The 25708-nt window shown below is 42.8% G+C and overlaps 1 protein-coding gene across 5 annotated transcripts; it reads left to right on the forward strand.

Annotated features, from left to right (window-relative positions):
- The first annotated feature begins 435 nt into the window (after window positions 1-435).
- Window positions 436-23632, forward strand: slc4a8 (solute carrier family 4 member 8). Of its 5 annotated transcripts, XR_008414779.1 has the most exons (26): window positions 436-676; window positions 9319-9400; window positions 10146-10298; window positions 11561-11696; window positions 11888-12048; window positions 12562-12723; window positions 12836-12924; window positions 14132-14289; window positions 14375-14462; window positions 14540-14686; window positions 14781-14881; window positions 16861-17035; window positions 17120-17253; window positions 17333-17578; window positions 17925-18030; window positions 18144-18305; window positions 18372-18485; window positions 18571-18732; window positions 18800-19051; window positions 19128-19196; window positions 20729-20902; window positions 20972-21103; window positions 21173-21270; window positions 21349-21454; window positions 21555-21757; window positions 23434-23632. XR_008414779.1 is itself a non-coding variant. In XM_053867091.1 (25 exons), exons 1-25 carry the CDS (start codon window positions 638-640, stop codon window positions 21558-21560), a joined length of 3252 nt encoding a protein of 1083 aa, XP_053723066.1. In that variant the 5' UTR covers window positions 436-637; the 3' UTR covers window positions 21561-23632. The 5 variants fall into 5 exon arrangements, 3 of the variants coding, with proteins under 3 accessions (XP_053723066.1, XP_053723068.1, XP_053723067.1); XM_053867091.1 differs by having other exon boundaries at window positions 21555-23632; XM_053867093.1 differs by lacking the exon at window positions 21349-21454 and having other exon boundaries at window positions 21555-23632.
- The last annotated feature ends 2076 nt before the right edge of the window (window positions 23633-25708 follow it).

The following is a 25708-nucleotide window of genomic DNA, read 5'->3' on the forward strand; positions in this document are numbered from 1 at the left end:
GGTTGCCAGTTATTAGAAATGTTGTCTCATGCAACATCAGACCATGAAATACCGTCTATTACGGAGTAATTACTGCGCTTCTATGTACTCTGCAGGTTCAATACCCACTATCGTGCCGCGTGTACATCACGTTTTCAGAATACACACTTCATTTATCAGTGTCTTTTTAAAGTTATGATGTGCTGTTGGGATCTTGACCCGAATCTCTTTATTTCTACAGCATCATTTTACTGTCGGAAAGAGATTCTGCTGTAGAGAGACGCGTGAAACACAACAACAACACAGCCAATTCCAGCTGAAAACTCGCTGTGCTCTTTCACAGTCTCCGACTTCACCGTGTTGGGTAGCAGCAGCGTAGCGTCGCGCACGTGCGGCTGCTCTGCGCACTGATAGGCTGAGAGGCGGCAGCGCTCCTCCGCATCCTGCGTCCTCACTCGGGACAGGAGGGTGGGAGCTGCAGACCGAGCAGGGCGACCATCACCGCACCGGAGGGGGACACACAGCCAGCCACACATTTCCCTGCTCGCCACAGGAGTGGAGTCAACATGTCCTCGGTGGTAGACGGGAAACGTGTCTTCTAGCGAAGCGACCAGCGACTGAATCCTCCTCGGCTCCTGTGAACCTTTTCCTCCCGAAGATGCCCGTCAGCGACCCGGAGAGCATCCTCAGCTACCAGGTAGTCTCACTCTCCTCTCTGTCTCACTCCTCATTTACAACTCCCCCATGTTGCACTTTCAATCTCCAACCGTCCTGTGGCCAACCGCATTGTCTTTCACGCACAAATTCAGTCTGAACTGCCATGACAAGTTACGTGTTTAGCAACTGCTGCTGTCCACTGGGCTTGTTGTTCTGAGAAGGAACCACGTGTAGCCACACGTTCAAGGCGCCTCGGTCGGTGCGAGTGTTGTTCAACAACACACCGGTGTGTTTAGGCAGGTAAACACTTCAGAACTAGACCCAACGTTATTTCCACTCCCGCCCTCGAATGACCTTGACGCCATCGGAGCTGCTTCCATGCAACAGAAGCGCAGCTCCAGGAGCGAAGGAGTGAGGTTTCAGAGTGGTAATTGCATGAGCCCTGATTTCCTGTGGATCTCTGCCAGCTGATGAGGGGAGTCAGTGAGGGCGAATGGACCATTGAACACTCGCCCCTGGTGCCTGCAGAAGAGTCAGCTGTCTGTGTAGTTAATAAGCAAAGTCTCTGTGTGAGATATATTCTCTGGGGCCACTGATGCAGCACAGCAGTCATTCAGAGAGGAAGGAGCTCGAGAATCCATTCAGAATAAACTAGATGGAGGTGGGTCGACTAAAATCACAGGCTTATTCCGGAGAGAAATGGGTGACATGTGATGGTTAGACAGTGAGCTGCTATCGCTTCTCTTCTCCTGTAGCCCGTGGTATTTTTGTATTTCTATCTGGGAGTAGAGTAGCAAGAAGGTCGTGGGTTCAATTCCCAGATTGGACCGGGAGTTTGCATGTTCACCCTGTGCCTGTGTGTGTCCTCCCACAGTCCAAAGACATGCTCACTAAGTAAATTGGACACTCTAAAAGTGCCCCTAGGTGTGTGCTTGAACGGTGTGTGTGCTCAGCTATGGCCTGGCGACCTGTCCTGGGTGTAATTCCTGCCTCTCACCCAGTGACCGCTGGGATAGGCTCCAGCATTCCCCGCAACCCTGAACAGGACTAAGTGGTGGTTAGCTGATGATGTATGTATGTATGAATAGAGTGAGTTTACATACCGACAGGGAACAGAGGACACCGTGTTACTGCCGCCACAGTATTGTGATACTTTTTTATTGATCGTTGCGGCCAAAAATGACTGATTTAGCAGCAGATTAAAAATTTGAAAATTGCAGTGAAAGTCAGCTAGCGATCATGTATGGTTTTGGAGCAACATGACAGGAAATAAGAAGCTTCTTCATATACATATTTTGAGTAACATAAGCATTGAAAGATGGAAAATAAAGTTGTGTAAAACACATTGGCACAACACATGGACCCTGAAAGAATTTGAGCGAATGGACTGCAGGACTTCATGAATCATGTCTGTGATGGCCACTTGCCTGAGATGAAGGTTTCCAGGTTATTCTTTGTTGATAGAGGATTCCCTATGGTCGCTCTGTTTTCAGCAGACAGAGCTGAAACATTTATGATGACGGTTCTGTAACAGTCTCTCGATTCTCTCTCAGTTGCGCCTGTTGGTGTCTCCTCTTTTTATCTTCTACCAACCAATTAAATATACATTGTCATCAGCTACGCCTCTCTCAGCTCTGCCCCGGTCCTTTTGGACCACATAATAGCTGGTCTCATTCCAGTCTTGTGCACAGTCTCTATGCACAGCACTCCTGTTCTTCTACAACCAAGTCTGAGTCAGCGGTCTTAAAAGCTCTTCCCTGTCAGCTGTCATCCTGGAAACGTGTTGGCACACATACCAGAGCAGTATACTCACTGAGCTATGGCTGTAGATACACTTGGCCTCAAACATTTTCATACGCCGTTAGATTCTTCATTTGCAAACGCTATTATACTGGTAATTCCTGTGTATCTTGTGTCTTGTCTTTGCTAGGCACAAACCCGCAAATGAGTGGCTAAAGCTTACTCTCGTAAGTAGGTATATGGTCAAAAGTTGATCCAGAATTATTATAGAATAGAGGGGAAATGTTCTGGTCGTTCTCATTTTCTGATCATTTATGGCCAAGAAGAAGGAGCTCAGTGAGGATCTGTGTCAACGACATGCGCTCAGATCCACAGTAAAGGTGAAGCCTACAAGGCCATGTCGAAGCAGTATGACGTGCCTGTGTCAACAGTCCAGAGCATCATCAACAAGCACAAGAAGTTCCACACTGTTAAAACCCTCAGTCGGAGTGGCAGGAAGCATAAGGTCCCCCCCGCCTCCAAAGTTGCCAGGAAAACCCGTTGAGAGGCCAATAACAATCACACAACAACCAAGGTAGCGACAAAGGTACTGTATCATGCTCTACCACCAAACAGGTCTAGCACAGAGGAGGTCTCCTCAAGAAGAAACTGAAGGTTGCCTGTCAGTATAGGATGCAAAGGATGCCCCTCTCCTCCTGACACACCAGGTCATCGACTGAAATAAGTTGCTTTGTTTAAAAGAAACTGCAAACAACTATTTGCACGAAAATAACTTCATAAAAACAAACATCTGAGTCAAATAATTGTTCACAGAGATGAACTCAGTAGCTGCAGCTTAATTGATGAATTAGAAAAAAAAATATATAATGATTCTTTCCCTTGCTACATGACTAATGTCTACAGTTTTGTTCATCTTTCATTCTTTCATGTATTTAGGCAAGATAAGCATACAGTTGTATCAGCTGTGTGTCTGTGATGGTTTTCTAAACTGTCACACCTATGTGTGTGTGTGTGTGTGTGTGTGTGTGTGTAAAAGCTTACCACTTGAAAATCAATAAATAGAGCCATATGAATTTTGATCCCTGTTAAGCTATCTTGCTCACATTCGGCAAAGGCCGTGTGACACCAATGGCACTGGGGAGCGGGAGGAGCAGAGGGAGCGGGCTTTGTGCCAAAAAAATGGCAAAATAGTCCTCACATTAAAAATCTATGACTTAGTTTTGCAAACAATTGTTTAAAGTTTGGAACTTATGTGCACTTTCCTCCAGTCATCAGTATCTGACATCCCACTAATAACCACACGCCTCCATGTCGCAAGTGTGGCGACTGGTGAGATGTGGATATCCGCGAGATTACGCCGGTAAACAAATATGTCGGCCAAGCTATGGCTGCAAATGTGTGAATTTTGATCATGTTCGGCGAAATTACCAGGAGGAAACACTCCTTTCATGGAAACCAGTGTGTTGACACTACGAGTTGGGCATTATACAGGCACTGGTGATCGGACATTTAGGGCGTCCTGCTGAGAAAAACTGGGCGTCCTGTTCAGAATGGAGGAGGGCATCCATTTTCTCATGTTTTAAGGCAGTTTAAGGCCTAGAGGCCCCATAGCTAAGAGCCTGGCTAAGTCTGATTTATGTGTGGCTCTGCCACATATGTGGCATTTCTGTATGAATTTATATTTTAATCTTTTCCTGAAGCACTTTGGCCTCCCGCCAAAAAGGCTCTCCATTAATTATTTGACTCTCCTGAAGTCATTTCACCGCAGAAATAATGCCACTCTTGGTCAGAGAATTCAATCACACGGAAGAACCTCTGTTTAATTAGTTTGAAAGGTTACGACTGTGAGCTGTGGTGGACTCAGGATAGTGCAGAGGGAAAAAAGTTGGGAGCATCTGCTTCGATGATGAGTAGTTTAAAGAAACATTAAACGCAATGTTGACCCAGGTGCTGCACAAAACACCTCACAACTTGTGGCGTCTCGTTGAAAGTGGCGTGACAGCGTGTCGCCTCCGTGGAGGTGGCTCCAGACACCATGTCTGGTAGTGACAGGTGCCGTTGACTAACTCAGTTTCTAACGTCCGACAAGTGTTTATTCAGAGGAAGCAAGATGGTAGTTCCTGGCGTACATGGCAACCCTTTGTCCAGCAGACGCCATAGCTAATGACATTTGAAGCTTCTGTTTTCTTTCGGCCTGAGCGGTTTTAAACAGCCACTTGTTTTCTAGTCGCCATGCTGGCATAGTCCCTGCTGTCTCCAAATCCTAATGGTGTCGTAGCGGGAACATGTTGGCCTGGCACATCGATCGCCCCACTCAGACCAAAGTCTGATGCGGATTACTGCTGCTCTATTTGCTCAAGAGCAATTACCACCTCTGTGTTTTTCACTGCCGTGCTCTTCAACAAAACGTCTGGAAAATGAGCTTTGGGGACAGAGGAAGTCTATAGAGACGTTCATTAAATATACCTTTTAAAATGTGCCTAGATGTTGAGCCGACCGAATGCTCAGTGAACCGAGGCCTGTCTAGTGGCTTTGGAATTGGATGGTATTAGGGATGGGCGATATGGACAAAAAAAAAAAAAAGTTATCACGATATATATTTCAGCGATAGCAATAATTATCATGATAAATACATTTTCATTCTATTCCATGTGTTGGACACTACAGTCTCTCTTGAAACATGTTACTGGAGTTTGTCTCCAACATCATTATTTGTGTATGTTTCAATATAATAGTTAACTGAGTGCAGAGATGAGAAATTCAATGTTTCATGTCTCTGATAGAAGCCGCTGGTGTCTGACAGACTGCTCTGTCAGCTTTATTTAGGGGTTAAATTGAGCCATCTGTCGGCTGTATCTCATGTTTCTTAACAGTTGACTTTAACTGTGGACCAGTCTGGACACATTTCCTAGATGCTATTGAAGAAATATTAGAAATCATGTGAATAAATTATCATTTAGTCAAATTCTATTCTGGAAATCATTATACAAACTGTCAGTCGTTTCTCTTGTGTGATGAAAAACCTTTTCACAATTCTCTCTCCTAAAATGGTTGTTTTCCATTGTCTTATTGAAGATGTCACCAATACTTTGACCGCTTTAGAATTTGTTGATGGTCCCTAACTGATGCCGGGTCATAGCATTAGTGCTGCTTGTGAGAGTGTGTCCACGATCAGTGAATCCTAATGGGGGCGCCGAAGAGGACGCCGCCAATATCCAACTATTTTCACCACGGTGTTTCACCGAGGCGCGAGAAGTTATCGCTCATCCCTAGATGGTATGGTTTGCAAAGTTGCCAGGCACTGTCACTGCAGGAGTAGTTTATGGTATACATAGTTAAGTTGTGGTATCAGTCACGTTGTGTACTTCTAGAGTTTGTTGTCGACACTCCTGTTGATTTTAAGCCTCTAATTTCCACCCACACACCTGCTCATTTCTACCTTGAATGAGGTCATTTACTCAAGGACATCACGTTCGGCCATTTTGCAGCAGGTTGAGGCCAGTTTCAGAAGGCGGCTGTAACCTTTTAGCGACATTAGTCTCGGGTTATAAATCCAGCCCGTAAGCAAGACGTCCGTGGTTACCAGGCAATGGAAGCAGGTATGAAAAGAATAAATGATGGCCCCTCTGCGTAAAACCTTCCATTAGATGCAAGCATCACCTTAAGTGTTGTTTGAACTTTTAATTAGTTGAGAAGGCCCCCTAGGTTTTTTGTTTTACACCTTTGGGCTGCGAGATGTTCAGTTCATGAGCCACGTATGGTGGCAGTAGTGTGACATTGAATTGACTTAACAGCTGCATATCTGTGAGAGTTAACAACTATGGAGAAGTTCTTGCAAAAAAATAAAAACTGTTCATGGAAGCACCAGTTGAAGCAGTTTTGAAAATGTATTAGAACATTTTACGGCGATACTTTCATTTACTTACATCTTTTTTTCATCGTTTAAATTAAAAAATATATATATATTTTATGATACGTAGACATGGTCTTATGATATTTATTGTATTCAGAATTTTATTCAGTTTTTCATCGTGTATTTTTTTCTTTTTTCTTCAGTAAATTTGATGACTATGACTTGCACCTGGTTCTGCTGCTGGTTGGACTTTTCAATGACAAATATCTTTGCGAGGATCACAAGGTTTCATGTAATTTCACAAGGTTTTGTTTTGTTTACGTGTAAGTAGATTAAATATGGTTGTTGATCACAAATGAAATTGTTGTTTGGTCCCGGGGCCTACTTGATCTGGGAAAGGCGGGCCCCAAGATGTGGTCTATGATGTCAAGTATTAAGAGCAGCCCACTCAGGCCGTCATCTTGGCGACACTCCAGCGCAGCGTGTGATTCAAAGTCTGCATACAGTGTTGAACTTTTTGGACATTTGAAAGTGTTGGAGAGCGAGAATACAATTGCAGTGTCCAATGAGTGTGCAACCAAACTAAACTACAGCCTTGTATTAACCCGTTCACTGTTAACTTTGTTAACAGTGACTGTTTTTTTTGTCTAAAATGTCTCAAATAATCAATCATCTAAACATTTAATTTCTTTGAAAACATTTCTAAAAATGTATTCTGGACTATCCATGCAATATTGTTAAAAGTTGTAAATTAAAAAAAAAAAGTGTTTGCCCGAGGCCACATTTCAGACAACTGTAAGGCTGACAAATAGGCGTTCCCCAGTGAAATAAAAAATATTTAATGTACTATCTGATCTTTTAAAACAATTTGCCACTGCAATGTGCAGACGTCTCCTGAAGACATCTGACGGAAGCGTGAGTCAGCCTAAATGGATGAACTGAGAGTCACGAGTCCAATTAAAGACCCATTCTTCAGGCAATATATGAGGCTTAACGGAAAGCTCAGTGGATGGAATCCCATCACACCAATGGTGGAGACAAGCTGGTGCTGAAAGTCACAGGGAGAACAACAGACTGGGACTACAGCCGAATCTTTCTCGGATTATGAGGAGAAATTCTGGATTTAAAAACAGGCATTGGGCCAAGCACTTACTGCATGCAGCAGCAGTGTCATAATGCCTGTCTTGTATTTTTCTTCATCAGAATTTAAACATCACTGAAAAATTGAATGTATTTTCAAAGTTTTGCCATATGCTGAGTTTACAAAATGTAAGCTGTGCATTCGGTACTGGCACCTGGAGTGGCAACCTAATGCAGCCACCACAACCATCAGAATTACAGAATACTACAAAAAGACTCAATCATGTACTGTTTATTGATGTTATTAGGTGAAGTATTTTCTTCCTCCTAGTCATTTCTCTCAGTATCAGTTAATACAGAATGAACTGAGCACGACTTGGAATGAAGTGTGAATCCCATAAAAGGGATAGCATCCTTCATGAACTTCCAAATGTCTCCCGCTGAGTAATGTTAACAAACACTCCCCTGCAGCACTTCTGGAAGATGAATTGCAGTTATTACTGCACAGTGCACAACAATTGCTGCTCAATCATAGGATGAAGTGCAGCGCTTGCCAGACGGATTTAAAGATCTTGAGTAAGATTTTGTGTTCATCCCAGGAGAATAAATTGTACCAAATTGTGACATGCAAAGGGTTTCCTTCAAGCGGTCATTGTGGGATTTATTGTTTTGAAATTCATTTTGTTCAATGCTGCAGAGTGCTGCAAAAATCCAATTCCCTCCTGAGTGGCACAACAGGGAGGCCTGGAAGCTTTGGTCACGCTACGGAAGCTTTACGTTGAGAACGTGATGCAACATGCTATTGACGTGTTTGTATTTTCCAATTTTGATTCGCTGCGTTTTGTGCTTGTTTGCGTGTGCTTGCATGTGGTTATTGATCCATGGAAGCTGCTTGCTTCTGTTAAATCTGATGATGCTTTCGCTCTTGTCTCTGTGATCTTGCTTGGGAAGCAACTTGCTGTGTTTGCTGATGAAGAGCAGAACCTTGATTTCCAGAAGGGAAATGCCCCTTTCAGCTTAACATGAGCAAAGGATCAGGCTGAGAGTAAATGGTAGTTTCTTCAAGTTCTAAGGGGGACAGTATTGTGTCAAAATAATTTGCCTTAAATGAGTTTAAGCAGTCCCTTCGGGAAATGGCAATGTTGTGATCGCAACTCAATTCCAACCAATATTTGTGAGTTCTGTGAGCTGCTGTAATTTTGTCTGATCACCACGACGTTCCAATTCCACTACTCACTTTAGTCTCCATTCCTTGTTGAGATGACGTCATGTGCAACACCAAACACTCACATTTGCCGCAAATATTGCCACACGCTTCTGAATCCATACGGAAATGTCCAAATTCCCATGAATGAAGTGGAGAATAGACGGAACTAAAAAGCAGAACTCAGTAGTGCAGGGCGCCGTCACCCAAACACTATACAGGGTGGACATAAACAAACATGGCTGACCACGAGATCCATCTCTCTCTGCTCTATTTCTGACTCTCTACATTGCGACCCTGTGGAACTTATCAGCAGTTACTGTTATAATGAGCGTGGTACAACACACACAAACATTCCGCACCTTTACCTCTCAGTCTCTGCCCTTGTGAGGAGCTCTGTAACAACACAACAGGTGCTCACTACGCGCTGCCAGCCCGAACTACTCACGGAACATCATCATAAAAAAGATGCACTCACTTTATAATGAGTGTTTATTTAGCATATTCATTTATTTATTTATTGTGTCTATATGTTCTTTGCACTTAAAATGCTTTTTGCGAATAAAGCATATTTGGTTAAAATCATCGCAGCCTGGACTGCAGCCTTTTATTGGCTAAAGACTGACACTAGTTTTTTACATTGCTCATTTGTAAAGCTCCTTATTTCCCATCATGTTGCTAGAGAACCATAAATGATCTCAACTTTCACCACAATTTTTCAAATAATCCCCAACTACACGAGGGACTGATGACGGAACTACACTAATGTGCTGTACATTGGATCCTATGCGTATGTGTTCATCAGCGTCCAGATGAGGAGGTGGTGGTGGACAAGGGGGGGACCAGCTCAGTGCTCAACATCCATTATGAGAAGGAAGAGCTTGAAGGTGAGTTCATTACCTCTTGTCGCACATAGTTCTTCAAAACATAAAAAGTATTACTAAATGTAAAGTGAGCAACCACTCAACTTATGGCTGTGAGAGACACAGGGCTGGCTGACATCACAGCACTCTGAACTTTCCATTCTGTAAACACTGCACCCAAAAATCTCTTGATATCCACAAATAATGATCAATCTTGTTTCACAAACTTAAAAAGATCCAAATCCATCATGATGGTTTCGACTCCCTCTTCATGCTGATAGCATTGTCAGCAACCTGACTCTCTCGCTGCTCGCCCCTCAGTGTCAGGCTGACTATTGCCAAGTGCCAGCCCATTTTCATCTTATCAATACGTTGGCTGTAGTTTCCTTTTTTTCACCTGTGTCTTTGATATGACCTCTTTTAGTGATGCAATAAAGAATCATAAGCCTTTGCTTCCTGTTTTGTTCTGGTGTCACTAATGTGTTAATAAAAGCATTTTCCCCAAAATGTCTTAGCGTGACTTAAAAGTATAAAAGCAAGGACTGTTTTTTTTCCCGTAAACAGAGCTGTTAAATTAGGTCGTTGGCGTTAAATGAAAATATGTCAGCGTAATTTATCAGTAAAGGACTGTTTCGCTGGCGAGTATTTAATCTCGTTTTAAAAACTCTTAGTGCTTGGAGCTTATGAGTCAATCTCATAATGAATTTTTATGGTTATGACAGTAACTATTCTTGCCCACATTTCACCAATATTTTTTTGCCCTCACCAGGCCACAGGACTCTGTTTGTTGGAGTTCGAATGCCCAGGCAGATCCATCGCCACCACAAAGCCCATGGCTCTCGACACCGCAGGAGAGATAAAAGGGCGGAAAGCACTGCAACCCAACCAAGCGAGGAAAGTGATTCCACAATATCATTTCAGGGTACTGATTTTTCCACATGACTGTTTGCATGAACAAAGAGAGAAAGTGAGAGACTGTTAGATCGATCCTCTTGAACGCAAACATGACTAGGTGTGGTCATTCATGTGGTCAAAAATGGCTGCTGTCATTTACATCTCCAATCTGCCGCTGTCGTGACCCGGTCCGTTCCTTCGCATGTCTGGTCAGCAGGCAGGAACTAGCAGAAGTTTTCATGTCCTGATGTTTCTGTCAGAATTATTCTGTTAAAAAGAAATACATAAAACCACTTAATCCAGAGAAATTTGTGGCTTGACAGACAAGCGACGTGCTTGGTGCTGGGACAGAATTTTTGATGCTGTTATATATTTACTTCATTATGTACTATATATATATATTTACATATATATTTATTTGTATATTCACTTTAGAATATACATATATTTATATATTTACTTTTAACTAATTTCATTTCTCACATATGCATTTTTCACACAGTCTTGTAGTTCTCTAGATTGGACCCTGTTTTTAGGGTCTTGGTCTCGATTGCATTTTTACTTGTTCTCGGACTGGGCGAACTCGGGATTACTGTTCAGGACCAGTCGAGAATGACTGGCTGTCGTAATCACTGTCACTTTACCGTTTTTTTTTTTTATATTTCTATTTATCAGGGCTCACAAATTGATCCACTAGAAGGTTGGTTCACCAATGTGAGCTTGTTTCAAAAGAACAAAACCTGCACTGGGGCTCATTTGTGAATCCTTTTTAGATTCCTTATGTTTACTGTCTTGGTCTTGTCCCGGTCTCAGTTGGTGTGGTCTGGACTACAAGACTAATTTACAGATTTCCTTTTCTTTTTTTTCAATGACGGCGACTTGGTTTGAATTATTAATATGATGGTGACTGTTTTCACCAGCGTCCGTCTTTGTTCCAAATAACTTGAAAAGTTCTGGACGGATGGGTGGATGAAATTTTCTGGAAATTTGTGACAAGGAACCCATGACTGAAAGTTTGGAGTGATGCGGATCACCGGCTGGACCGACTGGGTGTTGTCATTCACATTGGAGGTCAATAATATGAAAGGTCGATATTGTGCACTCACAAAGTCACACAAGCCTCCGGCTAGAATTGACCAGCTGCTGATTGGGTCACAGGGAACAGGAGCCATTTGAGACCACGTGCGCTTGTTCTGTAGTGAGGTTTTTAATGAATTTTCTGCTCATTATTCTAAGGACAGGTCTTTTTTTCTCTGAAAAGTCTCTGATCTTCAACTTGTTCTCTCGAAGATACCCCTTCTCAGCGCGTCCGGTTCATTTTGGGCTCAGAGGAGGATGAAGAACATGTGGCCCATCAGTTGTTCACTCAGCTGGATGAGATTTGTGTGAAAGACAGAAGTGGCTCGGAGTGGAAAGAAACAGCCAGGTCAGTCGTTCCTGTGCTAAAGTCACATGCCAATAACGCTGCCGACTGCTATGCCACGTTTTCCCTCAGTGATACAGAGAGGGTCTAGTTTCTTTAGAGCTTCTCAGATTGATAAACTTAATAAATAACATTAGCCTAAAATGACTTCATTTAAAGGCGGCATTGTGTCTGTGTATGGCTTTATCCCGCAGGTGGATTAAGTTTGAGGAAGACGTGGAGGATGGAGGCGAGCGATGGAGTAAGCCCTATGTGGCCTCTCTGTCCCTCCACAGTCTGTTTGAACTCCGCAGCTGCATCATCAATGGCACGGTGCTGCTGGACATGCATGCCCAGTCTCTTGGGGAGATCGCAGGTGAGTTCGGTTTTAGCCGTTTGTTCCTCATTACTGGATACAGTTCAGACACAAATCTATTTGCTCCCCAGTGTTTGCAGGAGAGCTCAAATGCTGAGGAGTGTGGTGAAGTCTATTGCGTGCACAATGTGCTTAATGGTGCAGAAAACTACACAATATCCTTTAAGGATTTGGGGTTATGCAAATCATGCTGCTGGCCATTACACATGGGGCCAAAATTCTAAACGTCATCTTAAAGGCCCATTTACATTCCCTTTATGTATGAAATTGCACCAGTCCGTTTCAAACAATGTGGCTGCTACTGATCACATACTTCCAGTGTTCTTTACAGTGGCGTTGCTGTTCACCATTATTTCCACAAGGGGGCAGCTGAGAGTCAAAAGTCTCTAACAACAGCAAAACCAACATGGCCACTGTGGAGTCAATACCACTGACTGATCCACTACTGAAGTGTCTGTATTAACAACATCATGGCATTCAGTCGCTCAGATCCATCCGCCCTGTGTGACACAGACATGGTGCTGGACCATCAAGAAGAATCTCACGAGCTGGACGAGAGTGTACGCGAGAAGCTGCGCGAGGTCTTGCTGAAGAAACACCACCACCAGAATGAGAAGAAGAAAAAGATGCCCATGGTGCGCTCCTTTGCTGAGGGATCCAGGAAACAGTCTGAGGGTAATGTGATAGCTAGACGAGTGTCATGTGTCATTGACTACACATGAGCAGTTTTGCAAATTGTAGAGTACGTTGAATGATTATGAGATGTGAATTTCTCCTGACCATTCAGCTGGCCAAGCTACGTCTCCGCAGCCGACGACGTCCGAGCTTTCCAAAACTGCCGTGGGACAGGATGCTACTCCGGCTGAATTCACTAAGGTGGGAGAGAAGGATTGTGGAATTGTGGATTTGCTTACAATCTGATGTGGTCGCCTTAAAAATACATTGGCATTCGCATAGCACAGACTAGCATAGCAGCGAGGCCAAATAAAATAGCAGGTAAACCGCATGCGCTTCGTGAACAGAAAGTTAAATCTGACCTTAGTTGAGCACAGTAGCTGAAATCTTGATGATGATGATGATAATAATTCATCATCAAAAGTGTCTTTCGTATGAGCAGTTGTGACAATGCTCATAAGTGAACAACAAGGGCAGCGTTTTTCAGTGTGCTCCAACCTGCCACCGTGCTGACCTGGTCCGTTCCTTCCTAAGTCGAGGCGAGAACTTTTTCCAATGCTTATTTGTTTCAAGATTCTTCAGTTCCACTGACTCCCCTGCAGTACTGAGGTTCTGTCATGACACACTGTTCAGAAGGTTAGGGTTCCATTCCCACATAGGTCCTGCACTTATATTCATAACAGACTATTTGTTTGAAGGACACTTGGGAGCTTTTTTGATGGAGGTTTGCACTCTCTGAGCGCTTTTCTATTTACTGCATTGTTCATTGACAAGGTTCAGGCTGGAAAAACTGCATGTACATTAGATATAGCATAAATCCTGGACTATAGAGGGCACTGGCATATAAGCCACACCCACTCAATCTGAGAAGGAATATAGATCTTGTTCATACAGAAGCCACACCGGTCTATAAGCCGCGGGTACAGTGGTTCTGTCTGTATCATAGAAAGGTCAATGGTGCACCCAGCTTTAAAATGCATGAAGATCCCTTCTAAACAGGGTCCAGGACATCGGTTCTATTGGCGGAGTTGTGCACACGCGGATGAAAACAGTGCATTTTGAGCGCTTTAAGGTCAATAAAACGCCTGGGATGTTATCGGTTTGATGTGACGAGGCTCAATATTTTGGCAGTGTGATGCTCTTTAGCCTGTAAAAGTCCATATATGTGCCTTGCCGTTATATAATCTGCTGGGTTCAAAGAGTGAGAAAAAAAGTAGCAGCTTATAGTCCGGAAACTACGATACTTAATTCATAAAAATCTTGAGTGTCATAACAAGCTTAGGTCTGATATTTGTCCAATCTGGTCTGTAAAGTGTGAGTCATGAAAAGTGATGAACCCCTACACTAGAGATTTTGATCACACCAGCTGCATCACTCGCATTGTCTCTCAACGCTCCTGTCGTCTCAGGTGGATATGAACTTCATGAAGAAAATTCCAGAAGGAGCTGAAGCCTCTAACATACTGGTCGGGGAGCTTGAATTCCTGGAGAGGTCCATTATTGCCTTCATCAGGCTTTCTCCAGCCGTGCTGCTCAGTGGACTGACTGAAGTGCCCATACGGACCAGGTCCTTGTTATGCTTGGAATCCAAAGGTTTTAAGAAGTGATGCACGTCCAATCGTCTGTTCATTGACATGTGAATGATCTGCAAGGTTTATCTTCATTCTGCTGGGCCCGATTGGAAAAGCTGCTCAGTACCATCAAATCGGCCGCTCCATGGGAACTGTCATGACGGATGAGGCAAGTTATCATGCTTTGATCTAAAAAAACAAAACAAAACGTATGGACGCTCAAGTATGCCTCTCTTTCTGGACCAGATTTTCCATTACGTAGCCTACAAGGCTAAAAACAGAAAGGACCTGTTGGCTGGGATTGATGAGTTTCTGGACCAGGTGACGGTCCTGCCACCAGGAGAGTGGGATCCTTCCATCCGCATTGAGCCGCCCAAAAGTGTCCCATCTCAGGTAACCTGAGGTTTGGATTATAGCCTCATGCCTGGTTTGCTATGATAATAATGTCTCCTGATATGCTAAAGGTTGATCTCTGTTTTGGCTGCAGGAGAAGAGGAAGATGCCGATGGCCCCTAATGGCACCGCCTGCCAGGCAGATGACTTACCCCATGCTGATCACCATGGCCCAGAGCTGCAGAGGACAGGAAGGTCATACAATTTCTTTATGTACTATTCATGGATCTGCTTTGAATATGGGGGACGCTCAGGAGAGGTGTCAATTTATTGTGCCGTATTCTATTGCAATTCTGCTTTTTAACTCCAATAACTAAAAAACCCTAACTTAAAATGTGAGCTATACATGTAGTATATCAAGGATAAGTATATATAAGTCAAGTGTAACAAAAAGTGTAACAAAAAAAAGAAAAAAGAAAAAGAAACAATGAAAACAAACCATATCCCTTCCCTCCCTTTACTTACGTCAGTTGAGAGTTTAGTTTCCCATCTTTAAGCACAAATAGTTTAAGGACAAAAAAGCTAATAATTAAACAAAGCTGGATGTCTGGTTCGTACCGCTCTAAAAATATAAATATATCTAGAGTAATGTCATGTTAAATACAGATTGGACAAATAATGACGTTCAAAGGTACAGATTATAGTGTCTTGAGGTTCTCAAAATACAAGATAAAAGGTCTCCAAAGAATTTGGAATTTTTCTGGAGAACTGCTCACAGAATAGCGGATCTTTTCGAGGCTTAAACACGACATGATATCTCTCAACCATTGAGCATGTGTGGACGGGGCAGCATCTCTCCACCTCAGTAATATAGCACGCCTGGCCAGAAGCAAAAAAAAAGTGAAATCATTCTTCTTTTGTTGGTAGTAAATCTTCCATCTTCGTCTTAGGTGCCATACAGAGCCAGCAAAAGATCAGGGCATCTACTGTCAATTTTGGAGACCAGTTTGTAATGTGTGTGGTCAGAGTGACGATGGAATAGTTCATAAAATGAACTACAGTTTTGGTAGCTGCATGAATTCTGAATTGGCTCCGGGAAAGTGGTCTCCTGGGCCGAGCAGTATGCAGCAACTAGATGCTGTCAGTTATAGTGTGCACCTCTTCAACACGGGGGACGAACCAGCCAAACCACAGCAGCAGCTCCAAATCATTTCCAAAGTTGCCCTGTCCACAATGAAGTCTGCTCCAAGGCAGTCATTACTGGAATATTGCGTGATCAAGGGATGGTAGCGTGACTTACAATAGCGTCCCGTGTGGATGCAGACATGTATTGAAATATTTTGTTGTTAGATAGATAGATCTGACTGTGGCAATTTAAAATAAGTAAAGGTGAAAATCAATGAAGTTGCTTTATGATCCCAAAGACATTAAGATCGTACAGCCAGAGCATATGCTGTCCGTGTTTGTTGACTTTCCCCACTGTGTCACTAATGTCACTCTATGTGAGAATGACACAGTGCTGTTCTAGCGGCTTCATTGAGACTGCGATGCATCAAATGACCGACAGGGGTCGCAAAAGCTGTGAATCAGAGTATGAAGAATGAGTGCGAGCAGTCCGAAGATTCAACCTTAAGTGGCAGGAAGTAACAACACATTCCTGCATCTAAACAGTAGCTAGTTCTTCAAGCGAGTAAAAAAAAAGTATGTAATTTTCCACTATATCTATGACAAAGATTTTACATCGGAAAATTTGTCTTCCTCATCTTTCTTTTACTCCATATGTTTTTGCGATGAGAAAGCTTGCTTTTTTTTCTTCACAATTAAATAATGAAGAAAGAAGTCACCTCCAGAGAAAGGGTGAGAGTTGCATTGCAGACCATTGCATTTCCTGCTGATGTACTGGTTCAGGAGACAAACTAGCCCATCACATGTTAGACCTGATTCCATGATGTTTACATTTTCCAGTTTTGAAGATTCTGTTTTTCAGGAATTGTGTCGTAGATTAAACTTGAAAAAATGTAATCGACGTGTGACTAGCTTTATTAGTGCTTTGAATGGACGTTTTTGCTGCTGGTTATTTTAGGTTGCCGCTTCAGCAACAGTGGCATATATATGTATATATATATGTGTGTTCACGCCTTCACTGTTGGGTTGCTGGCTTATCTTGTCTGATGGTCACAAGATTGTCTGTCAACATTTCTAATCACATGCTTGCACCTCTGTGATTTTGTCAGGTTGTTCGGGGGGTTGCTACTGGACATTAAAAGGAAGGCTCCCTTCTTTGTGAGTGACTTCAGAGACGGTCTCAGTCTCCAGTGTATGGCCTCTTTCCTCTTCCTCTACTGTGCCTGCATGTCTCCAGTCATCACCTTCGGAGGCTTGCTGGGTGAAGCCACTGAGGGGCGCATTGTAAGAACAGTGAACGAAAAGCAAACTCAGTGACAGAAATAAAACGGAAATCCATCTCACATAGAGGCACTGTCTTCTTTCCAGAGCGCCATCGAGTCCTTGTTTGGCGCCTCAATGACCGGAGTAGCCTACTCTCTGTTTGCCGGACAACCTCTCACCATCCTGGGCAGCACCGGGCCTGTGCTGGTTTTCGAGAAGATCCTCTTTAAATTCTGCAGGTTTCACCAAAGCCTCTTGACTCTTGCTGACTGTTGATCTGTTCTGGTTTGCTGACTCCACTCTCTCTGTTCCGCTCAGGGATTACAGCCTTTCCTATCTGTCTCTGAGGAGTAGCATCGGCTTATGGACAGCTTTCCTGTGTTTGCTGTTGGTTGCCACAGATGCAAGTTCCCTAGTGTGCTACATCACCCGCTTCACAGAGGAGTCCTTTGCATCCCTCATCTGCATCATCTTTATTTATGAAGCCTTCGAGAAATTGATTCACTTGTCGGAAATCTATCCGTTCAACGCACACAGCGACCTGGACAAACTCACTCTGTCATAGTGAGCCACCAAACTTTTCTTCATGTCTCTACTAAGGCGTGATCTGGTGCTGCATGCCCTTATGACTATTCCTCTGAAGAGGAAGTTCAATGACTTTTTATCTTGTCCTGCATGAAACCGTTGCAATAACAAGGCTCCCTTTTTTAAGTTGCAAAATGAGTAACAAATATTTCCCTCGATATTTTGGCGTCAGAGAAGTAATTTTTGTATCTGAGATTCATGAATAATGGTCAGCTGGATGGCTACATTACGTGCTGCTTTTGCAAATATTTTCTTCTATAATGTGCTTGCATTGTAATGAGGTTATTGTATTCTGTCTTTTGACTCTTTGCTTCTTTCTGTGTAGCTGTAGGTGTGAAGCTCCTGATAAACCCAGTGAAAAAACAATAGCAATGTGGAGCCAGCGAAACATCACCCAGGAGAATGTGCAATGGGCCAACCTCACCGTCAAGGTAGCTCTTCCGTGTGAGGATATGTGAGACCCTTCACCTTGGTCACATAAGGATGTTTCTTGCACCTTCATTAATTTGCTTTTGAATTTTTCCTTTTGCATCCGTCTCTGCAGGAGTGCATCAGTTACCATGGGCAATTTGTTGGGACGGCCTGCGGACACCGCGGTCCCTACACCCCGGACGTCCTCTTCTGGTCCACCATTTTGTTCTTCATGACCTTTGCCATGTCTTCATTTCTTAAAATGTTCAAGACTAGCCGTTATTTTCCAACCAAGGTAGTAACTACACAGCAGAGAGAAAATGTGAATTTGGAGGAGAGTGATGTGCTTTTGTTTGTCCAGGTGCGCTCCATGATAAGTGATTTTTCAGTCTTTCTTACCATCGTCTTCATGGCTCTTCTGGACTACTCTGTCGGCGTTCCCTCTCAGAAATTGAAAGTCCCCAATAAATTCCAGGTAAAGGCACGTAACCGTTTACCGTTAGTTATGAAGAAGAACTTTTTTTGTGCAGAAGCTCACGCTGTTACATTTGTAACGCCAGCCCACCCGGGGTGACAGGGGTTGGTATATCAGTCCAATAGGTACGAATCCGTGGTGGACTGTCCTGGCAGCGGCCATCCCCGCGCTGCTCTGCACCATCCTCATCTTCATGGACCAGCAGATCACGGCTGTCATCGTGAATCGGAAAGAGCACAAGCTAGTGGTTAGTAGGGAAGAGTTGCTCAGCCTCCTTGTTGAGACTCCGTGGTGACTCACGGCGTGTTTTGCAGAAAGGCTGTGGGTACCACCTGGACCTGCTGGTGGTTGGAGTGATGCTCGCTGTGTGCTCCATCATGGGTTTGCCCTGGTTTGTGGCTGCCACTGTCTTATCTATCTCCCACGTCAACAGCCTGAAGCTGGAGTCTGAGAGCTTGGCTCCTGGGGAGCAACCTCGCTTCCTTGGCATTAAAGAGCAGAGGCTTACGGGCCTGTTCATATTCCTTCTGATGGGATGCTCTGTATTCATGACCGGAGCCCTTCAGGTTAGAGCCGCTGAGGAATGCTGCCCCCGTGTGGCACTGACGATAACTAAGGTTCTAACTGTCCCATCTTTCCCAGATCATTCCGATGCCTGTGTTGTACGGAGTTTTTCTCTACATGGGAGTGTCTTCATTGAAGGGCATCCAGGTACTGTGAACCGTGCGAGCATTTTGCTGTGTCTTGCATGGGCTAAACTACTTGAATATTTTGTGCTGCATCGAGTACTTGAAGTTGAACTTATACTTCAGACATGTGCTCTTTACTTTTCTCTTGTTTAACTGCTCAAGCTACAAACTGTCTTCATTTACAAGAACTGAAAAGGACTCTAGTCTGGATGTGAGGACGCCTCACGTCTTCAAGTCCCGTTTCCAGTCAGCACACACATTAGGCCCTCTCTACGTTTATGTTTTTCAACCTTTTCTAGCCACGGCACTCTTGGTTCATTGCAAAATCCTGAGACACACCACCAAAGGAACCTATCCTTCCCATAGAAAATCCCTATTAATTTGTCAAAAACTGTATCTACTGACACTCGGTTGTTATTTTGCCAGGCTGTTTGCAGAAACAAATTGCAGAAAATGTATTTGTTTCAATTGTGTCCAGAAAGGGGCGGCAATCTGGCAAAATATATCATGATTTATTTATTTACTTATTTTAAAAAAAACAGTTTCGATTTTATCTCTTCTCTTTTGCATGATTTTATTGTAGTTTTGAGTTTCCAGACAAATCCTCGGCATTCTTTGCCTGAACTTGCTTCATAAAAACAATGATTCTTTCTCTCTTCACATTTGGGAGCGCATTTATTTTGTTGTGCATTTAGTTTTTCGCGCACTTTTTAATCACAAAGCAAACTTTGACAGTCTAGGAGTATCAATTAAGTTTTGAATAGTGGTTATATGTCAGTTCCCAAACGTGGCTTTGAGCCTGAAAAGTTCAGCTTGCGAGTCGTGACGTGTTCAGTGTCACTTCTTCATCAAATGTAGTGTCATGCTTCATTGTTGGATAAAGCAAATAGTTTAAGGGAGGGAACCAAGACTTTCTCAGTGTCTGTGCAACCTGTCATTTGGCCAGAGTTTACTTCCCCCTGAGTGACACTTCATAGCGCCCTCCCACTTCAGTTAAACCTGTATGAACATTGGCTGGTTCAATAGCAAACAACAGGTTTTTTGCAAAAGGCCAGACACACCTCTAGTTGCAGTTCCCCCAACAGCAGCGGCCTCAGTTGGACATAAGCAAATGTATATATATATATATATATATATATATATATATATATATATATATATATATATATATATATATATATATATATATATATATATGTATATATATATATATCCCAACATGGCCATGCACATTACATTATTGGTAAATTTTGCTTCAAATATGCCTTATGTTGATTTATATAATGCTGAGTTACATGAGTATCAGCAGTTAGTAAATGCAGTAGTTTTGCAGCCCAAGAATCTCCAGGGCAGTCTTTTTTAAATGCCTTTCCTTCTAATCTAATCTAAAGATTACTGCCAAATATCAAAACAGTCTTTACATTCTTGTTGGTTTTTTTCTCCTCCTTAGAGGATCTGCAAAATAAATCGCACTGACCCTCTGTCCAGTAAATCCAAGAGCTGAAACTATAGTTTTATATCCATCATCATCTGCCTCTTTCCCATCCTCCTCAGTTTTTTGACCGCCTGAAGTTGTTTGGAATGCCAGCAAAGCATCAGCCAGATTTCATCTATCTTCGCCACGTGCCCTTGCGGAAGGTCCACCTCTTCACAGTCACCCAGCTGACATGTTTGATAGCGTTGTGGGCTATAAAGACCTCCCCTGCTGCCATCGTGTTTCCCATGATGGTGAGCCGCCCGACCCCGGCGCCTCTCTGTGTCATAGATCTGTTGGCTGTAACCTCTCCGGCCCTGCAGGTGCTGGCGCTCGTCTTCATACGCAAACTGATGGACTTCTGTTTCTCCACCCGAGAGTTGAGTTACCTGGATGATTTAATGCCAGAGTGGAAGAAGAAAAATCTTGATGACGCTTCTAAAAAGATTGTGGAGGTAGCGTTAGAAGCCACCACTGCTGCAGTGTTGAGTGCTAGTTAATGTTTGGCAACATTTGTCCATCAGGAACCAGTTGTCGACTCAACGGATGAGAACACAACAGCTATTGCGATGACCAGTCAGAGCTCTGCGCCTGAGCCACCTGAGCAAGCACATGATCCCAGGTGAGTCTCTCACATGGCGTCTGTATTTGAGCTTCTCCTGCCACTCCTCACCCTGCTTTTCCTGTCCGTGCTCCTCAGGTCCGACCCGTCTAATATTAATATTTCTGCTGAAATGTCTAAATCCACTGTGTGGATATCCCTCGATTCCAACCAAAGGGACTGTCGATCAGTGGTTGTTGAGAAGGCAAGGCCTCCCCCTCTCCTTCCTCACTCCCGTTACCCTCTGGCTCTCGTATTGAACCCAGCTTGGTGCCCTCAACTCTGTGCGTGTGTGTGTCTTTCAGGATTGAAGGGCTGGACTTCATAGATGAGTAAAGGATGTGATTGTGACTGGACCACTGCTGGAAGAGGACTCGACTGTTTCAACCTTTGGGAGCTTCAGTGTCTCTTATGCTGCTCACCTGCAGTACCAAGCAGCATCTCCGATCAGATGCAAAGACACCGACACATACGCTCTCATGTTACTGCAGAAAATAAACCAAGCCAGGTACCATAGTTATTAGCTATAACTAGCACAGACCTCTGTGTTACCGTCACCTCTTAGTGTGATTGTTTTTTACAAGTGATTTGCCAAACATTTTATTTATTTATTTATAAATGCAGTTATGCAAGTGCTTACCAAAACAAAAGTCACAAATCAAAGTAAAAACTCACGCAGAACCAGCTGTTACATACATTTAAAAGCATGGTTAAACATCCTTAGTTTAAATCGGCTGTCAAAAGAGGTGTGAAGTTGATGTAAAAACCAGTCCTCCTGGCACATATATTTATTATTGTAGTGCTAAACTAATGATAGTTCAGGGCGTCATACTGCATTGTTTTTTTCCGCCATTTATTTCGATTTTTCCTTAGATTCTTATCTAAACGTGCTGGGGGAATGTGAGGGTTCAGCATTATTTACCCAGTGTTACCCACAAAGCCACTACTCTGATCTACTTTGTGTTTTCCATTCTGTACCTTTTCAAGAAAATTAGTATGCAAAACAATTGGAAATTATTCACTGTAGACACCTCAAGAAAGCACAGCTACTGCTGCTTCAGCTGCAAGCACACAAACAATATTTATACTGCTGTGAGAGGATATAAATATGCACGTGTTTCTTTGCCTTACTTGAGAAATTAGACTGGAATATTAGTTATTGTGGGAGCTGTCTGTAACACTACATGAATCAGGAATGTATGAATTCTGAATCTTGAATATGTGTGATGGAGTGACGGTTATTTTAAGCAATAATTTGTTCAGATATAATTTATGTGTTTAACCGCTGACTGTTTTTCTACTCGTGTATTCGAAGTGTTTCAGATTTCGACCAAAAGGCATTTACGAAGTCACATTGTGATAGACAAGGAGTCAATATGATGAAAACCTGTGCTTCATTTGGCATTGTGAGTCACGTCTGTAGAAAGTAGCACTTGTCATTGTGAGCGCTGGTGCAGTTTTCTAATATTTTAGTTGAAGTAGCACTTTCTGTAGATATTAAAATTATATATTTTATTTTTCTGAGATCTATCATTTATTAGAATAATTTAAATAATATATTTTACTCAGTTTTCAGTTCATTTCCAGTGTGTATAGACTTTGTGTGATGACTGAGATAAACCGTGGCACACGACTTTTGATGAGGGGAAATCTAAACAAAAAAAAATAATAATAATAATAGCATAAAAAAATACAAATGATTCATCGTAGAATCCTTCCTCCACAGCAGTAACCCACTCTGTTACTGTCCGAAATACCTCTTCCAATATTCCTCTGGGAATATTTTTACATGTGTTTCTGCCTCGAGTTTTAAAATGTTGTCTTGGGAATCTGTTATTATAACTCATGGGCATGACTCTTGTTCTGCGGCTGCAAATAAGTGATTTGACTGGGAAGGAACTTCGATGAGACTTAAATCACCATACAGCAGCATTTGCTTTATGACATATATAACATTACATGTCTTGATCTTTACAAATTCATGTATATGTAAATGTCTGTAATAAACACAGTGGAATGTCACGACCTTCTTGTAACCAGGAAAGTCAGCTCATCTAGGTGGATGTAATGTATGTAAAGTAACACTGAACATGTGTGCCTGTCCTTCACCTCGCGTTACATTACCACGCCCTGTTCATCAGCCTGGTCAGAGTAGACTGTCACAAATGGATTGCTGTGTGTTAGTCTTGGCAGGACGGAGAGGCAGTGATGAGGAGACGGGTGAAAGAGGTCAGATGGTTGGTGGATTTCAGAGAGAAGAGAACTTGTACTGCAGGAATGTGGAGTCTGGCAGCCATAGAAAGAGGCAGGACCTGTCTCTTTCATCTGAATGTTTTTTAATGTATGTGTAATGTCCTTTTTTGATGAGAATTAAACTATTATTGCAACGTGAATGACTTCATCGTTTTGTCATTAAGTCACTTGAAAACATGATTTTTCTTCCATTGATTCTTTTATTTATAGACAGAAACAATGAGTGGGCATGTAGTTCTAGCATTCGTCCACTAGATGGAAGCAGTGCGATTTTTTTTTTTTTTTTTACCCCGGGTAGGTCGCAGTTAATGATAGAAGAAAGATTAAATAACTTCGCGATCCATCTTTCTTTACGTTCACGAGGCCGGTCACTGCTCCCTGCTGGACCCCCGCGCTCCTCTGCGCGCTCCCCTCCCCCCCGTCTTATCCGGAGGTGAGAAGGCAGCGAGCACATCTGGAGGTGATCCAGGCCGCTCAGGAGTCGCCTGTGGGAAGAGGGGTGTGGCCTGAGAGGGATGCACTGCATTCTGGATGGGGGTATCTGAGCGTGCGTGATGCTGGTGTCATGTGATCCCGGCTCCCTAAACTCCTGATGACTAACAGCTGGTGTATTGTCCCCCTCACCAATCGGAGCAGTTGATAGATGTGACACTGGCTGGAGGGAGAGGCGCCCTTCTGTAAAAGCCACGGCTGCTTCTCTTTTTCATGTGATTCATTTTTGACTAGCTGCGTGTTTTCCGCTGACCACTTCACACACACTGTCCGCACTTGCACCTAAGAATCCAGCTGCAGCCCGTCAGATCCCCGCAGCTCTGGCCACAGCAGTCTGCTTCCGTCTGGGATATTGATGGACTCTCTCACATTCTGCTTCAGATCAGCCGTGTTGTCAGACCGTGTTCTCCGTTTAGGCACGGGATGTTTTGTTTTCAACTCGCTCATGTGGTCAGCACGCAGCCAATCTGCCGAAGTCTCTGTAATGAGTCAAGCGTTGAAAGAGATTCTTTGTGCTCATGTGAAGGTCCTGTGGTTTTTGTGAAGGCCACGACAAGAGCGGGAGCCGGAATGCTGCTCCTTCATAGGACTGGGTTGAATTGAAATGTGTCGTTTATTTGAAGTATTTATTTCAAGTCAGAATTCTGAAGTTTGAATCATGATTTAATCATTCTAGAAAATCGATCTTGATTTTTTCCCCCCCCAGCTGCTGCTTTTATTTTGAAGGTTGCCCCTACCGTCCTTGAAACTGTGGACAGGAAGACACAGACCAGTAAACCAGTGGTACGGCTTTATAAATTAAAAAAAATACTGGTAGAAGTTCATTAAAAAAAAAAAAAACAGGACAATGTGTGAGCAAGGTTTGTAATAGTTGTTTCTATATTGCCAAACATTTAAGTTGGTTTGTTATTCTGAGGAAAAGGCCAAATTGGCTGCTAGTTAGCTATGTTTACTGTTTGCTCATTTGAGGTTTTTTTTTTTGTTTGTTTAGTTGTAATGTAAATTATCAGTACAAAACATCGTGAACTGTGGTCTCACAGGATTTTACTACAGTTGAGTCACTTTTAGAGCCTGATTTGAAAGGTGTATATATATATATATATATATATATATATATATATATATATATATATATTCCACGGCTTCACTGTTTCACAGATTTTTTTTTAAAACAGTGCATTGTGTTCTGCATCCTGATTGGCTAAGGGACTAACCAACATGAACAGTTTCCGCGCCTCGTCTTTGTTCAGCTTTTTGCAAATGTACTCCATGATAAAACCCACAATGTCAACAAAACGTTCTGCGCCGGCAAAGGCACCCGAGGACACGCCCAAAAGGAAGAGAAAGATGCTAAAAATCGCAGCAAAAGTTTCACTTCTGAACATGCTGAAGGAAGGTAGAAGCTATGCAGCTGTATTGCGGAATAAATGAATCTTCGGTTCGTTCCATAAAGAAGGAGGAAAATAACATAAGGAGGATGGCAGCAATAAGTTTTAACAAGGATGCAAAAAGGGTTGTAACTGTCCGCAAGTAGTTCAGTATTGAATAACTGTAAAAAATTTCACCTATCACGGGTTGTTTTTGGAACGTAACCCCCATGATAAATGAGGGTTCAGTGTATATATATATATATATATATATATATATATATATATATATATATATATATATATATATATATATATATATATATATATACACTGAATGTCTGTTT

This window comes from Synchiropus splendidus, chromosome 6, assembly GCF_027744825.2.
Source record: "Synchiropus splendidus isolate RoL2022-P1 chromosome 6, RoL_Sspl_1.0, whole genome shotgun sequence".
NCBI classification, from domain to species: domain Eukaryota; kingdom Metazoa; phylum Chordata; class Actinopteri; order Syngnathiformes; family Callionymidae; genus Synchiropus; species Synchiropus splendidus.